This window comes from Perca fluviatilis, chromosome 6, assembly GCF_010015445.1.
Source record: "Perca fluviatilis chromosome 6, GENO_Pfluv_1.0, whole genome shotgun sequence".
NCBI lineage: Eukaryota > Metazoa > Chordata > Actinopteri > Perciformes > Percidae > Perca > Perca fluviatilis.
Window position 1 is genome coordinate 13,084,279 of NC_053117.1, and position 17,265 is coordinate 13,101,543.

Genomic DNA, 17,265 nt, shown 5'->3' on the forward strand with positions numbered 1-17,265 from the left:
TTATTTGTGGTGTCACAAAGATTGGGGCATATGCCACCATTATTAATGTTAAAGATGGAGCAGGTCAGCACTTTATTTAAAGGGCCACCAACATGAAGAAGTCATGTTTAGTTAATCACGATTGCAACACTACAATTCAGTTTCTTTAAACTGTCACTTTAACTACAGATTTATTAAATAAATTATCAACCGAGACAATTTTTTTGCACAATAACATGTTTTATTTGATGTATTTTACTTTGTTTTACAACATGGAACATTTAGCAACAGTGTGTTGGGGTCAACGATCAGGAGCAGTGTGAAGTTTTCCTTGGGCTCACTGCACCTTCCTCACTGGAAGTCTTGTCTGCTCCACCCACCTCTCTGCCAGCTGTCTTTTACGCTGGAAAGTGACAGTAAAATACTGGTGAGGTATGTTGTTCAACTGATGAAGAGTAACCACAGTAGGCCATTGTGTATTCCTAAAACCTGCACCAGATAAGAATGAGTAAAATCCATCTAGCTGACTGAAAAAGGGCTGCATCAGAGGAAACATCTGTCCCTGATGATACACTGAGATATTTTGCTTTCTGTTGTGGCAACAGGTTTACTTTAAAAAGCTACGCAAGTTTCCTCTCAGTGGTTCCTGCAGCACCCCTAAGGGTGGAGTCAGGTGTATAGAAAGTTTGCTACCAACACAAATGTTTGTTATGACATAAAGGTTTTTTGCTAAATGTTAAAGGTACAACTGCTAGCAGGGCTGGACTGGGACAAAAAATCGGCCCTGGCATTTTTGGCCCAGGCAGCCCACACCAACCGTGATTGGTCAGACACATTCCCTGCAGACAGTCCTCTTAAAATATGTGTGCATTCTATTATATGAGTTGCCTAGTGTTTAGCGTTCATGTGATCGTTTTGGATCCTTCAAGAGGGTTCTCAAGACTTATCTGTTGCTCTTACACTTAAATAATTCATTCATTCTTAGAGTTATGATTTCTATATTAATGGTATTTTTATTATTTTTTGATATTGTATTGCCATTATTGTTATTATTACTATTTTGCTTAATATTGGCTTAGCAATTTTAAAAACTGTTTACTGTTAATTTTAACTATTGTAAGATTCATATTTTGTCGCTTTGGACACAAGTGTCTGCTAAATACTATAACCATAACTATAACCCTTCCCAAAAGCTACAGTAAAGCTGAGAGTAGTGTATGCCCTGGAAAAGAGCACCAATAAAAGAGAAGCTAATTAAGCCATTCAAGGAACACTGATGCTTGTATCATCCCTGACTTTATAGATCACACAGACTTTTCAGCTACCCAACAGGCTAACCGCTAGCATTTTCAATGTAAGCTTAAACAGTTAGGTTACCTGACAGCCACTAACTTTAATGTTACAGCCAAACTGCTTATTATCGTTATGACGTGACACACATGCACATGCACGCACACACACACACACACACACACACACACACACACACACACACACACACACAAAAAAAAAAAAAAAAAAACAAAGCCTCCCTCCCTTCCTGACAGTTAATTTGCCTACTCCTTACAACATCGTTATCTAGCCTACTCTCTCTTCCATCTTTTCCTCACTCGCTCCCATGGCCCTGTCATGGTCACTCTCCTCCTCCTCAGCTTCTTCCCTGTTATGATGCTGTTTCTGCTTCTCTGTATAGCCAGCCACCTCTCCTCCTCCTCTACTTCAGGTAATGCTGATGTTCAGGGCTGTACTGGGACTGAAATTCAGCCCGGGACTTTAAGATGGAGAGGCCTTTTACGCGAGTGTCCTTGGTGCACGAGCAGAAGGATTTTTTGCAGTTATTTTAATTCTAATAGTGTTTTTATGGTATAAAGAGAATCAGATTACGCTGAAGACCTTGAAGAAACTTTAGAATGACACCTGCCTCCTCGGGTTGTATAAGCAAGTCACCACTGCACTGAACACAACCAGGTCAGCAAAACAGTATACTGCTATACCAGCATGTCATGTGCACAGTCTGTTAGAGTGATCAAATAGTTACAAATACTCACACTCATATACTCAAAAACTACAATGCACTTCAGAGTATGAAAGAAAAAAAAACAACAACGTGTTGACCACCAGCCGGTTCGGCCTGAAATGGACCGGCCATTCGGGATTGTTCCCGGTTTTCCCGATGGCCAATCCGCCCCTGCTGATGTTGAAGCAGCTACTACAGCCCCAAACATGTCAGAAATGTTAGCACATTTTGAGGAATCCGCCTGTAGATTCTTAATCTTTTTCTCCTGTAATTTCTCTGTACCTCCCTTGCACTTTGGTGGTCGTTTGTCCATTTTAACGTGAATGCTAAACTTCCAGGATAACTATTTCAGCTTCGTGTCTCAGGGTCGTGAAGCGTGGCCATAGTGGGATTCGTAAATTTGTGGCCCGGAGTGGGGAAGGAGTTTCCTGGATTTGATTGGGTCAGGCCAGTGCCAATAAAGAAAATTAACCAATGGGCCGCTGTGAGTTCTTTATGGGCCGGCCTGGCCAAAAAATACAAAAAGGCCTATTTATATCGGCGATTCGGCCCAAAAGTGCGTCGGCCCACCGGGAAAATGCCCGGTGTGCCAGATGGCCAGTCGAGTCCTGACTGCTAGTGACCCACAACTACAAGTTCACAACACATTCTTTGCTAAAAGGAGCTGCAGCATTCATTTATCTGTGCTATGTGCATTCTAAAGCTAAAGCAGACAAATAGTGTAATGTACAAATTGATTAATATCAATAGTGCAGTTTAAAAATTACTAAGTAAAATACACTGTAAACCTTGGATTGTTGTTGTGATGTAGCTAAAATCTCACATTATCTTACTGTTTTAATTTTAATGTTATACAGGATCAAACTGTAAATGGTAATGCATTCTGGGAGAAAAGAATAGTACAGCACTATATGTGAATGTTACAGATTACAGGTATTTATTGTTAATACCAATGCATCTTGGGAAAATAAAGGAAAAGGCGGGAATTGCACTGCAGCCAGTATATTAGTGTAAATTCAAATAATACAGTAAGAAACTGTATGTCTATTTACAGTAAAATGCCTTAAAATATAAAAACAGTATGCAAACTATAAATAAACAGTAGTTTACTGGCTAAGCTGCTGCCAGTATAATACTGTAGATTTACGGTGAAATATATCAGTTATGGACCATGAAAATAAGCAGCAAAATGTCCTTACAGAATCAAAAGTAAAAGTAATTATTATGCTTGCCCCGTTTTCAGAGTGCATGTAGGATATATATATATATATATATATAGCCTACATGCACATATATATTTGCATACTACTGATATAAACGGTATTTTATTTTGTAGCTATTCAAATTGGAACTCATTTTAACTACTCCATATATTATTAGGATATTTAGGAATATCACAGTTCACATCCTATTTATTTAAGTGGATTATAGGTTTTGTATTTAACATCTCAATTGTCAAAGTAACTAGTAACTATAGCTGTCAATTAAATGTAGTGAAGTATAATACAATATTTCTCTCTGAAAGGTAGTGGAGTAACAGTATGAAGTAGCATAAAATGGAAGTCCTCAAGTAAAATACTATTACCTCAAAAGTACAGTAAATGAGTTACTTTCCACCATGGTCTTTGGTGTGACGTAGTCTCTAATTTGGACTAATCCATAACTTGAAGGCTTAATTATGTTGCCTTTACAACATTTCTGGGAAATTAAATTCTCAAAGGTTAAACAGATACTTTTCGTTTCCCTCTGGGGCTGCAGACGTGTACAGTTGACTTCTGCTGCCTTGTAAGGTAATGTGCTTTATCTCATCAGCAAAATTGTGGTAATATGTTACCTTTTGGTAGGACGTTTTTCTCAAAGTATCCCGGCATGTTCATGTTGCCAGCTGGCCGGTACTGCCCAACCACAAATACCTTGTGGCCATCAGTGGCCATGCCCACGCCCAGTTCTTTGCTGTCTTTCCACACCACCTGAGTAAAATGACCTGCAGGAGGAAACACAGCAGATAATAAATAAAGACCAGTCAAAGGTTTAGACATACTTTCCCATTTACTTGAGTGTCCAAAACTTTTGGCTGGTACTGTACATATTTTAGGGATGCAGATATATGCGTGTATGTAACAATATATTTGTAATGATTCACACATTTGAAATGTATTTCTATTTACAAACTTCTTAGAACTCATCATGATGTGGGTTGAGTTTTACCAGTATTGCTGTTGAATCCAGGGCAGCTCCAGTTGTAATCCTTGATCTCACTGTACCACGAATCTACAGCTTCTTTCCCTAAAACATGGAGGAGACAAAAATGAATGAAAATAATATGAACATTTAAATTGGTAGTTGAAGTTTGAGCTTCATAGCCTAAACAGAGTTACTCTAAAGGCAGATAGTTTGATTTGAACTGCAGTTGGTGAAGGACAGTTTAGCCCAGGGGTGTCAAACAAACGGCCCGTGGGCCAGAACCGGCCAGCCAAAGGGTCCAATCAGGCCCACTGGATGACTTTGCAAAGTGTGAAAATTGCAGAGAAGTAATTAATTCCAATTCCAAATTCACCACTTTAATCACAGAGAATAGAATATCTCGAAATATTACCCCTGTCTCTTATGGAGGAAATATTTATTCATAATTTAAATTGAAAGTCCAAAGAGAAAACAAAGCGAGATCAAATTAAAAATATTTTTTTTTTTAAAGCGAGATCAAATTAAAAATATATATATTTTTTTTAATTTTCCATTTGGCTTTGGCTTTTGAATTTAATATTTGGCTTTTGAATTTCAATTTAACATTGGCTTTTAATTTTCATTTAATATTTGGCTTTTGAATTTCAATTTAACATTGGCGTTTAATTTTCATTTAAAGGGGTGATAGAATGATTATATAGGGTATTTCACACTGTTCCTTATGGTCTCCTAATGGGGTATGTAACATTGGTTGCGCTGAAAATGGCCTGGTTGATATTTTATTGGCCCTTATGCATCCCTGTGTTTTGGCCCTATTTGTAACAAGAGCTTTTCTTCCAAATATGGTATGGTCATGAATATTTAGATGAGCTGCACGCTGATTGGTTGAGCGACTTGCCATACGCACACATTAGAGACGCGCGCTGATTGGTTGAGCGAATCCCCAATACACATACATTAGAGAAGCGACAGAATCTCATATTCCAGACACTGCAATGTTTCATTACCAAATTCACTTCTGAGACTTTTTTAAGCGAGAAATCAACTATATAAAGCTGAAATATGGGCATTACAAAAATTGATGGCTAATTGCAAATTTGGTAAGACATGTCGGTCTTACAAAGCTTAGCTAACACTTGTCCGATTTCGGATTTAAATTGAATGTATTTTTGTGAATGTCAGAGTTAGGAGGAGGCTAGCTAGCTCTCATTGATGGACTCCATCTCACCGCGTCTCTATCAATGAGACTCGCGGACAAGAGGCGTTTATTTCCCTGATTGTTTGTTTAAATAAGTCAACACACATACCCATTATAAGATTTACTGGAACCTGCGGGCTGCGGTAAAAGATTGTGGCCGTAACAAGCTCGCTGACAATGCGGTCAAGTCGGCGATGTAGCAACCCAGGCAGCACCAACACCGGCACTAAACTCCGACACACAGTCGGAGAAAATTTGCAATTAGCCATCCATTTTCGTAAAGCGGCCCATATTTGAGCTATATATGGTTGATTTCTCGCATAAAAAAGTTTCAGAAGTGAATTTTGTAATGGAATAGCAGAGATCTGCGTGACCTAGCTAGATTCAGAAAACTACCTGATCTCAGGTCAGTTGTGTAGCCTATGTAAATGTTGGGGCGTGACCGTTCTCTTAATACACCCATGGGCTGACAAAGGTTCCGGTTTTTGGGAGGTTGACGTCAACTTCCAGCTTTGTTGAGATTCGCCCGTTTTCAGCGGCAGTTTCAAAATATGAGATTTTCATAGTAAAGGGGTGTCAATGGGATTTTGAGCTTCTATGTATGTCCTATTTACCCACCAAACTGTCGTTATTCAACTATGACAGGGTAAAATCGGTTTTGCATTCTATCACCCCTTTAACATTTGGCTTTTGAATTTCAATTTAACCGTGGATTTTCATTTGGATTTAATATTTAGCTTTTTAATTTCCATTTAACATTGCCTTTTCGTTTGGACTTGACACATGTCAATGTAAAGGAGGAGGCGTGGCCCAAAGGCTGGTGGGAGGGTCTGAAACGAAAGGGGTGCAGAGGCACCTTATGAGCAGCAGGGGGATCTGTCTGCAGCTTCACAACCAGGCTGGCTTGGCCTCTTATTTCACATGATAGAAAATGATGATGTAGGCTAAACACCAACGACATTTCATGCAACAACAGTGAAGTTTTCATGTAGTTACTATAATTGGGCCCATGTTAGTGAGGACTAGATTAGGACTGTATTTAAAGCTGATTCTGGTTCCCAGCTTCGCCCCAGGTGTGTCTGTTTAAAACACGACTCAGACAACTTCTCTCTTTTGAGGATATATTTAATTAAGCAACAGTAGAAACATGGGTAGCTCCGCTACGTGTCTTTGTGTGTGGTCAGATCACGAGGACGCACACACACACACGCACAATCTCAACTGGATAGTCATCGTCCGAACTGCAACCTCTCCTTTTTCTTTCTCTCACTTTTTTCTCCGGGTGGTGCGTGCGGTGTGAGGTGCGTGTCCGCGCTAACATGTAGCCTACTCACAACAATCACTCCTGATTGACGGCCTTTTGTACACGCTGACGAGAAAAAGTTTCAGATCTTTCTGGAGTGGTTTACTGGTCTGGCCCACTTCAGATAAGATTAGGGGGATGTGGCCCATGAACTAAAATGAGTTTGACACCCCTCCGTTCAGCTGCTATCGCAAAGTAGCGATTAAAAAAAAAAAATTATATAAATGGCTACATTATTTCTTTAAATTACAGGTGGGTGGTAATTGGTAAAACATAGTGTAACACTAGAATAAGTACAGAAGAGTGATACATTCATAGAACTGAGTCAGGAATGGCTTAGTCTATATCCACGATGTTCAACTTCCAGGATTGCTCTCATTCTGCTGGAAATTCGGCCAGATGTCACTTTTTTCAGATGTCCATTTTCAGATGCTCCGCTACCTTCCACTTTCTTTGTATTGTAATTTTAAACTTCAGTCGATTTATGAGGACTATGGTTCAGGCATGAAAACGGGTCAGGGGTGAAAAAGGTGAGAAGGATATTACCCCTCTAGCAGGGTCCGGGGGCATGCTCCCCCGGAAGAAAATTTTAAATATTCCATATTTTAAAGCATCAATCTGATGCATTTTGAGATGCATTTTTTTGCCAACCAGCAGTGTAATATTAATATAGTTAATTTGACTGGAAAAACAGTTAAAGTCCTTCTGACTTTACACAATAAGGAAAGTCATAATTTTTAAAAACTAAAAAGTTTGGGATAAATTTTTACTTCTTCCAACCATATGTTAAATTAAGAGTCACTGTGGATTTACATATTGCAATAATATCATAATCCTACAATGAATCATTGTGAAAACTAAACGTTTATTACTTTGGCCAGGTCATCATCAAAAAAGCGAATTAGTACATTCATGATTTTGTCCATGTTGATATTAGCTGCTTTATTTACATTTATTAAAAACGTCGCATTGTTTATCTTTTAGTATAGCTAGACGTCTAAACTCTGGGACAAGGCCGTTATGTTTAAATACCTGCCATGCTGATTCCAAACAGACAGCTTTGTCAAGGCAGTTTGGGCTTCAGATAGCTTTTACACAGTGGCCATCGTTAATGACAAATCATGTTCCGCTATCAATGTGCACACACATATTGTTTGTATCACGGTCGGTCAGTGAAGGCACAGTCGCAGTCGCAACGGTAGCGGTCGTTGCCGGTAACGTACTCCTATTACAGAGTGCACAGACCAAAGCTTTGTGACTAGCAAGCACTTTCTTACCGCTGCTGCCGTACAGTATCTTCCTTCAACATGAGCTGCCCGTCTCCACCCTTTTCCTTTTGTCCTCCATTCATGCCCAGCGCCATTTGTTTTAACTACTTTCTCAACTAAAGCTGCCTGTATCTACATGCTCCAAGTTTGATAAACTTTGCCTCCATTTTTTTTAGCCGCTCTACCACGGAGACCACACCGGCACCGCACTCTCACATTTCGGCAAAGACCCGCCCTACTTTGCACCTGATTGGCTAGAACTCATTTCATTGGTAGGTGGAAGTTCGATGATTGGTTAAATCCAGCGCATCAAAACAAATCCCATGTGGACTTTTTAATTTATTTATTTTTCTAAAATAGTCATACGCCAGAAATCGAGCACCAGGCCCGAGTACTTAACCCTCCCACCCCCCCCTAAACATTTTCTCATCGAATCTACACGATTCAGTAGGTCACCTATTTTGGTTTCAAAATGGCAGGGTAAATCCAGACAGCTAGCTAGTTTATCTGCCCAATCTGAGTTTTCTGTTGCACCACTGAAACAACTTTTGAATGTACACGTTCCACCAAAACAAGTTCCTTCCCGAGGCTATTTTGCAGCGGCAACGTGGCTCCGCTTGGCGCTTACCACCGCCCAAGATGATTATGATTGGTTTAAAGAAAACGCTAACAAACCAGAGCACGTTTTTCTCCCATCCCGGATTGCTATGTGGACTAGAAAGACCTTCCTCCGCAGCGCTGTGGAGGAAGGTCTGGCAATGCAGGCTAGGAATGTCTTAAAGGAACACGCCGACTTATTGGGAATTTAGCTTATTCACGTTATTCAAGTCGATACATACCCTTCTCATCTCAGTGCGTGCTGTAAAGCTGTCTGACGTCTCCAGCGGCATCAGCCCATCACAGAACAGGCAGGTGACTGGTTCCAGTAATCCTGCTGCTCCGAATAAGTGACAAAATAACGCCAACATGTTCCTATTTATATGTTGTGATTTTTAGAGTCACAGCGTGTACAAAAAACAAACGTTAACATAAGACACAGCCATCTTCTAACCGTAAACAAACCGGGAACTATATTCTCAGGCGGAAGAATATAGTACTTGGGCAGAGTGATATGCTCGCAGCAAGCCTGTCTGAGAATATAGTTTATATTATATAGCACAATTCGGAGCAGTAGACTAGTTGGAACCAGTTACCTGCAGGATCTGTGCTGGGCTAAGCTAATGCTGGAGCCGTCAGACAGCGTTACAGCACGTACGGAGATGAGAAGGGTATGTATCGACTTGTCTTACTCTGGGGTTACGGTGAATAAGCTAAATACCCAATAAGTCGGCGTGTTCCTTTAAAGTATCTAACATAAGCCACCATGATCTACTGGTCATACCAGAGCAAGCAGTAGAACCCCTCGGTGTGTTTAATTGCTTAGTAATTGAACTTTTGATTCAATAGTTACAGTCCTACATTAGCAGGTGAAGGAATAAATCAACCAGCTTGAAATTAAGGAATGGAAGTGGTTTGTACATTTTGATTAAAGCAAATGATAAAAGATATGGAAAAGAAAGGTCTTGGGTCTCTAACTCACCTGTCAGTTTAAGGGTTGCTGAGCTACGCATATTGTAGATGTTCTCTCCGTCCTGAGTGTCACTGTGTTGCAGGGTGTTGATTGCCAGCAGGTGATCGGCCCATTTCTGAGCTGAAGCAGACAGCTCGCTGCTAAGGGTCATCTCGGGCGTGTTGTGCTTCAGCCTGTAGGCATTGTGGGTTTCCATGAACTCCTGCTGAAAGCTTGCATCTGTAGAGAAATCAATCGATATCAACTGATAAGTTTTTACTGCTTAGAGGAAACATGTCTTGTGCAATCACTGAGGCTGTTTTTTTTTTTTTTTAAACATTGTGGATGTACACAAGATGAATCCTGCCCTGTAATAATATACGATGGAAAATAATTCCTGAGCAAACAATGCACTAACCTGCCATTGTGCCTGTGGTTATGAAGGCTGAAATGAAATAAGAACAGAGTTTAAAATTACAAAATAACCCTCACCCTAAAAACACAAAAATACAGAGTGAAAAAATAACCATAAAATCAAATAAATGATTCCAAATTAAATTAAAAGTATGTATTGTTAGCGTGGCGGTGATGAAAGGAGAAATTTCATACAGTCATGACTGCAGTGATCTCCAGCACTTACCTGGTTCAGGGTCTGGAGGGATGTCCTGTGAAGATACAGTTCCCTTTGCTGTCTTGAAGTCAGTATTTATGAGCGAGACCTCTCCCTCCTCGTCGATGCGTAGGAGGAGACGGACCCCCAGCCCTTGCCTGTAATTATTTCACTGTGCTGCTTATCCTTTTTGAAAATGACTTGTTTTCAGGACATTCCACATCCCTTCACATGCGAATTCTGAAAGCCATTGGGAAAGGAATAATAATAGAGAAACAAGAGAAGGAGATAGGCGTGTTGCCAAAGAAAACATGTAATCAGAGAGCAGTGGTCCTGTCAAACAGGTTGTGGCCATGTCCCCTCCTGTAAAGAATCGATTCCTTTCTCATGCCCTCCAACAGCATCCGCCGAGTTGAGGCCTGAAATAAACATAGTCAAACAGAAGACTTCAAACACACATGGATTTCATCAAGTCACTAATAAAACAATACTTCTAGGCCCCATGCTTATGTTTACCACAAATCCAGCAAATGTCTTTCTAACCACAGTGACATGAGTTGCTCACCGCAATGCTTCACTGCAGAGTCCCACTATGAATATCACATCATCAGAAGTGACACTCTTATGTAGGTGTGATTTTGTGTCGCTAGTGCATTTTGACACCAACTGAAAAAGTTTGCCCTTCAGTAGAAGGGTTAAGGCTGTGTTGTCATCCAAACGTCATCCAACAACGCACACAGATAAAAGATGGAAATACTCAAGTACAGCACAGGTACTTCAAAAATGTACTTTAGTATAGTACTCGAGTAAACATAATTAGTTGCTTTCCACCACTGCATTTTTACATTACAACATGAGAATTTAGTTATAAAAAGCAGTCACACACACAAACACAACATCAAAAATATCAAAAAGTAGAACTTCTCAGAGGAACTGATGTCTTTTCACTTTGTTTCTTTTGCCGTTCATTCCAGCATAGTACCAGGCGCCAGTTTAGAGTTGGTATGAAGAACTTACCATATTTCTGTGCCGAAATATCGCTGAGATATTAACAGAAACATTGTTAAAGCATCGTTTTGGTACGGGGGTGCATCCTCAGACCTCTGAGAGTTAAAGCCAGCCTGTTTTGTAATCTGGTGTCATGGTTCACTTTGAGTGAAAAGGATGGATGGTAAGTATGGCAAGGCTTATGAAACACACAGACCGTCCCCACCCAGACAACGGCCATATAGGTCCATTCTGCAAGCTGCTTATAACGACCCACATTTACATTTGTTGTTAGGCGGCGACCTCTAAAGGCTGTAGTAATTATGGCATACGTACGGTGCAGGCGCGTAGTCAGCAATGGGTCGGGGCGGCACTGGCCCACCCACTTTACTCACTGGCCCGTCCAGACAAGTTTGATCAAAATACATTTTATTATGAAAAATATTCAAATGTATTTAAAAAAAAAAAATAAAATAGTAACAGAACTAGTTGTAAATTGTGTCTTCTCTTCTGATTAAAATGAAACAGTTTAAACCATAGAATAAGGATCAAACAATTAGGAAGCCTTCGGAACGTAGTTGGTTGCTGTAACAACAGGCAGACTCTTCGGGCTGCCTTCAGCAGCTAACATTAGCTATGTGGCTTTTTAGACAATGTACCATGGATGTGTTAAAGGGATACCGTTTGTTGAAATAGGGCTTATCACGGTCTCCCCTAGCTGTAGATAGGTGGGCCAGCGCAGAGAGGAGTTTGTTTGAGTGCTGGCCCTCAGAGGTAACATTAAGTAAAACGTGTTTCATGCTTATTGCGTTATTATTTAAGTAACCTAGTAACCTTCCTATATAGTAAGAAATGTTGAACACCGATGATGGCTTCTAGCTTTAACGCGTTTGTGTTTGCCCACATTAAATAAGATAACTTATCTGTGACGTAGTTTTTTCTTTTCTTTGATCCTGTCACTGCTGTGGACTCTATACGTCTAAAATAGGGTGACCCTTACCGTAAAGTGTTACCAGTGTTATTCTAACCAACAACACACACACACACACACACACACACACACACACACACACACACACACACACACACACACACACACACACACACACACAAATGTAATCTAATTTGATAGAGCAGCTCTCTTCATTCCGTATACAGTATTTCAATCAGGAGACTTCATTTCTGATATGTGATGATTTATTGTACATGTGCGTGAAATGTACAGTACAGTCTTTGGAGATTAGACACCACCATCATTTAAAAATTCTGATAAACTTTTAAAAAGGGGTAGGGCCGAAGTATGAACCCCCCGATGGAGTCTAGACACTGATGGTGGCGTGAGGAGCCTGAAGACCAATGCCAAAGGCCGCCGGGAGAGGCCAGCCGGAAGAGGACCCAGGAGCCGTGAGGGGCGAAGACCGGAGGAGCAGGGGAGGAGGAGGGTGGTGCTCGTATCCTGAAATGACAACTGAGCAGCAGAGAGAGAGACAGGTTTAAAACAGGGAAGTCGTGCAGTGATTGGCTCGTGAATTCCATGGCCGCTTCTGATTGGTTAAGACTAAAGTGAACACCTCTACAGCTGATCCATTCAGTGGAGTGAGGAGTGATTATGTTTAGGAAGTCATCCTGAAAGACTTTGCGCTCAGCTCCACTTGTTAGAGGAGTAAATTTACTACTGTGAAATTGCGCTCAGGTGTCAGCAAAATTGGCCCGTGTGATGAGTAGCGTCTTTAAGGTGGGAATGGTCATACGGTTCCTCTCGTCGGTCCATGTGTTGTTCATGAGCGAAAAGCTCTGCTCAATGGGAGCATTTGTGCCTGGCACATGGCAAAATTATCCCTTTGTTATATAGTGGCAGTGGAGAGAGATGGGGGATGACAAGCAGCAAAGGGCAGCAGGTTGGATTCGAACCCACGCCACTGCAAAGGACTCAGCCTACATGGGGCAAACGCTGTTACTGGGTGAGCTAGAGGCCACCCCAGAGACCTACATTTTTTAAACGGAATCTCCTTGCTTTTGAAATGCGCGAACATTTCCACCTAGAGGACCTAGAGGACTGATTAAAACGAGACACATAAGAAGAGGCATTGCGAAAATGTTTACAAATATACATCGTAAGGCTGGCTGCACAGATTATGCAGACACAGACCACTACGATTGACTGACACACACACACACACACACACACACACACAGAACACACACACTTTTTTTTTTTTATTATTAAAATCATACACTGTTAATGATGCGTTTTTTGTCATTGTATATGGGTTTAGTTGATGGACATTTGCTCGTCAATGTATTCTTTATGTTTTTTATTTCATGACTATTTACATTGTAGATTCTCACTGAAGGCATCAAAACTATAAATGAACACATATGGATTTATGTACTTAACAAAAAAGTGTGAAATAACTGAAAACATGTCTTATATTTTAGATTCTTCCAAGTAGCCACCCTTTGCTTTTTTATTAATAAGGGAAAAAATTCCACTAATTAACCCTGACAAGGCACACCTGTGAAATGAAAACCATTTCAGGTGACTACCTCATGAAGCTCATTGAGAGAACACCAAGGGTTTGCAGCGCTATCAAAAAAAGAGAATCTACAATGCAAATAGTCATGAAAATAAAGAAACACATTGAATGAGAAGGTATGTCCAAACTTTTGGCCTGTACTGTAATTGCTGACAACCGGGACAATTTCATAGTGGTTGGTGTAAACCGGGACATTTTAGTGTCCCAACAGGCTTATGTTGGGACTCGGGACACGTAACTCAGAATCAGGACTGTCTCGCTCAAACAGGGACGTCTGGTCACCCTAGCCCTCGTATTATGTTAAGGGTCAATTTGACCCATTTGCGTTTTTGTGTTGACCAAAATACTGGTTAACCTATCTTTTTCTTCATGAAATTGTATGACATTTCCTCATTTAGGGTCATGAACTTGTTCATAAAATCTGGACACACTGATGTGTAGTGGAATGTCTGTTCAGAGTTTGTATACAAAGATGATGTTGCGGGTCATTTTGACCCAGAGATTTTCAACACCCATTTAGGTGTGTGTGTGTGTGTGTGTGTGTGTGTGTGTGTGTGTGTGTGTGTGTGTGTGTGTGTGCGATGCTATTGACAATCTGGATTGTGAATTTTCCTATGATGAAGAGGATTCAGGGGACCAGTCTGGTGTAGTATACATTAGCTGAAAACAATGGGCAGCAATCATCCTCAACATGGACAGCTAAAGATGCTAACTTAAAATGGTCAACATCACCACACTGACGCCAAGGCAGACTGTCATCAAGATGACTCCAAGCCCCACAAGATTTTCTGCCACACTAGTTGATGATATTCAATCACCATTTCATCTCTTCATATCCCAACCAATAGAGAGTATCATAGTGGACATGACCAACTTGCAGGGGAGGTGTGTATTTCAAAAGAAATGGAAGCCACTGGATCAGATTGACTTGCATGCATACATTGAAATCCTAGTCCTGCTGCGTCCACAGCATCCACCCATGCTCTGCAGTGCCATGTTACATCCCGCAACACCCTGCTGTGATGTTCCTATGCACAGAGTAGTCAGGATCCGGTATTGGAGACTGCACTACTCAGTACGACACGATGTACCCTGCTATGACATGAACTTCCATGACTACCTCAAGGTCACTGTTCCATTATCTCTAATGTGACTATTGGTTGCCACTGTTCATCACACCCCCAACCGGCCCCGTCAGACACCGCCTACCAAGAGTCTGGGTCTGCCGAGGTTTCTTCCTAAAAGGGAGTTTTTCCTCACCACTGTCGCAACAGCCACTGATAATGCTTGCTCTTGGGGGAATTACTGTAATTGTTGGGGTTTTGGAATTTATAGAGTGTGGTCTAGACCTACTCTATCTGTAAAGTGTCTCGAGATAACTCTTGTTATGATTTGATACTATAAATAAAATAAAATTGAATAGTATTAGCTAGAGTGTACAAGTCAAAGGGAGAAGCAATTGTCAGTCTGTGGAATGATGAGAGTGGAAGGCCAATATTTCTAGCAACAATGTCTTTGGAGTCAATTCATACGAAAGCTTGGGTGTTCCACAACACCAGAGCTGGTTGAGTGAAAGAGACAAACTAGCTCAGATCAGAGATGTATGGGATGAATGGGTCAAAATTGTACCTGTCTTGTACAATCCTGGTCCCCATGTCACTGTAGATAAACACCTTGTTCCATTCAGGGGGCGCTGTCCCTTCTGACAGTACATGCCCAACAAGCCTGCCAAGTATGGCATCAAAATATGGGCATCCTAGGATGCCAAATCTAGCTACTATGCATGGAATATGCAAGTGTATACCGGAAATATTTTCACTAAATAATTGGTAAAAACAGTTTTGGGGGAAAAAATGTTTGTGATGAGGAAAAAAAGTTTGTTTTGAGTGTATTTACACTGTATGGGTCATTTTGACCCGTAACATCATCAATGTCATTTTTTTTCAACATAATACGAGGGCTAGTCTAAGATTCATTATATCTTTCATAATTCAAACAATTGGAAGTTTTCAGTCTTTGATTTTCTTTTACTGCTGGTAGCACATTTGCTGCTCATGATCTGACCTCTGACCATAGTCCTGAAGCAACAGTGCTGTTATAAATGCTACCTTGGTTACATTTTTCAAAACTAATCTAGTTGTAGTCTTGCAATGTGTGACCCTGCAAGATCCCCAGTCTTTACATATTATGTCTTTAACGTTAGATGTGAGATGGTTGTCTTTAGATGTGAGATGGTGTTAGACTTTTGGTGTTGACTTCCCTGGCGTCAAATGACGCCAGGGAAGTCAACACATGATTATGTTTGCAAGTGCCTTAGCTTGCTAATGCATAGGTAACATTAGCTAACTAAAAGCTAACTTGTCCTCTCTGGTAGGCAAAGGGCACTGTAATAAATTTCATGTTAGTTTAACTTGGAAATGCAAGTTCCCCTGCTGCCTTGAAAATCGAAGTTCACTCAACTTGAAGACTGCCTTTGTTTCTGCCTTAGAAATTAAAGTTAATGATGTTGATGTAACTACAGTGTTCTAATTTTGTTAAAATTGTTCTTTTAGTTGATTTAACTTTGTATTACTTGGTTTAACTTCATACTTTAAGTTAAAACAAATAATTTATTTTCTTTAATAGTATAACAGACTGCTTTATTTCAACTCACAGTGTCAAGTTAAAACAACATAACGACATTTATAGTGGAAATAGCCTGGGTGCTTGGGTGGGGCCGCCCCAGGGTCCTGTGCAAAATACTGATCTTACATCACTTAATTAATTAATTTATTGTGTCCATGCTTTAACTTTGCTGTGGAAGCAAGAGAAGAAGTTATTTTAAACTCGAAAGGCAACTCTTTTTTGTTGCAACTGATAACTTAACTTACATACCCAAGTTCAATCAACACATACATTTTTTTAAATACTCAACCCAGTGAATAAATGCAAGTTTAACTTTCAAAAACTCATAAAGTTGAGTTCAAAATCCACAACTTGTATACGCTTGTTCAGTTAAAAATAAGAAATAAGTGGACATAACTAAATGGGTCTGTAATATTTTACAGTGTACTAAAATGAGCCCTTGGCATGCATAAATCTAATGATTTAAGGAAGCTACAGGCGCTTCATGTTAGAACACAACATGAGCGGTTCAGTCCTTAGTTGCATATTGTGGCGCAAATTGTTTTCCCCTCCAGTGATGTCTCTATTCTTACTTTTTATCTCCATAATCCAATGTAAAACGTAGAGTGGATTGTAGAATGTTTTTTCTGTTAAAAGGAAAAACGAGGCGTAGACATGATTTTTTTATGTGTGACAATCTGCTATCCAAAATCACATAAGCACTTCTAATGTTGCACTGTATTAGGTTTCCATTAAGGAAATTCATCAGAACAGGAAAATGAAACCTTTGTCCTTGGCAGGCTATACCAGTTATTCAAACTGCCCTTCCTGGATCTTATCACTTCAGTGGTACCTGAAATAACACGCCCATTCCATGTAATTTCAGCCTAAACGCCTGATATGGATGGGGAAGTTACTGTCTGTTGTCTAGGCCGTCACTGTTGTATTGTGCTTTCATTTTCCACAGAAACTGTGATAACATTCTTTCATTTTTCTTTTTGGTTCCTGGGAAGTCAATGTTTTACATTC

At 40.3% G+C, this 17,265-nt stretch overlaps 1 protein-coding gene across 1 annotated transcript; it reads right to left on the reverse strand.

Annotated features, from left to right (window-relative positions):
- Nucleotides 1–204: 204 nt before the first annotated feature.
- LOC120561257 (Golgi-associated plant pathogenesis-related protein 1-like) lies at nucleotides 205–10,218 on the reverse strand. The gene is made up of 6 exons (XM_039804294.1): nucleotides 10,139–10,218; nucleotides 9,917–9,943; nucleotides 9,529–9,738; nucleotides 4,205–4,282; nucleotides 3,831–3,980; nucleotides 205–382 (listed from the first exon to the last, which is right to left on the reverse strand). The coding sequence occupies exons 2-6, from the start codon at nucleotides 9,921–9,923 to the stop codon at nucleotides 378–380; spliced, it is 450 nt and encodes a 149-aa protein (XP_039660228.1). The 5' UTR covers nucleotides 9,924–9,943; nucleotides 10,139–10,218; the 3' UTR covers nucleotides 205–377.
- Between the last annotated feature and the right edge of the window lie 7,047 nt (nucleotides 10,219–17,265).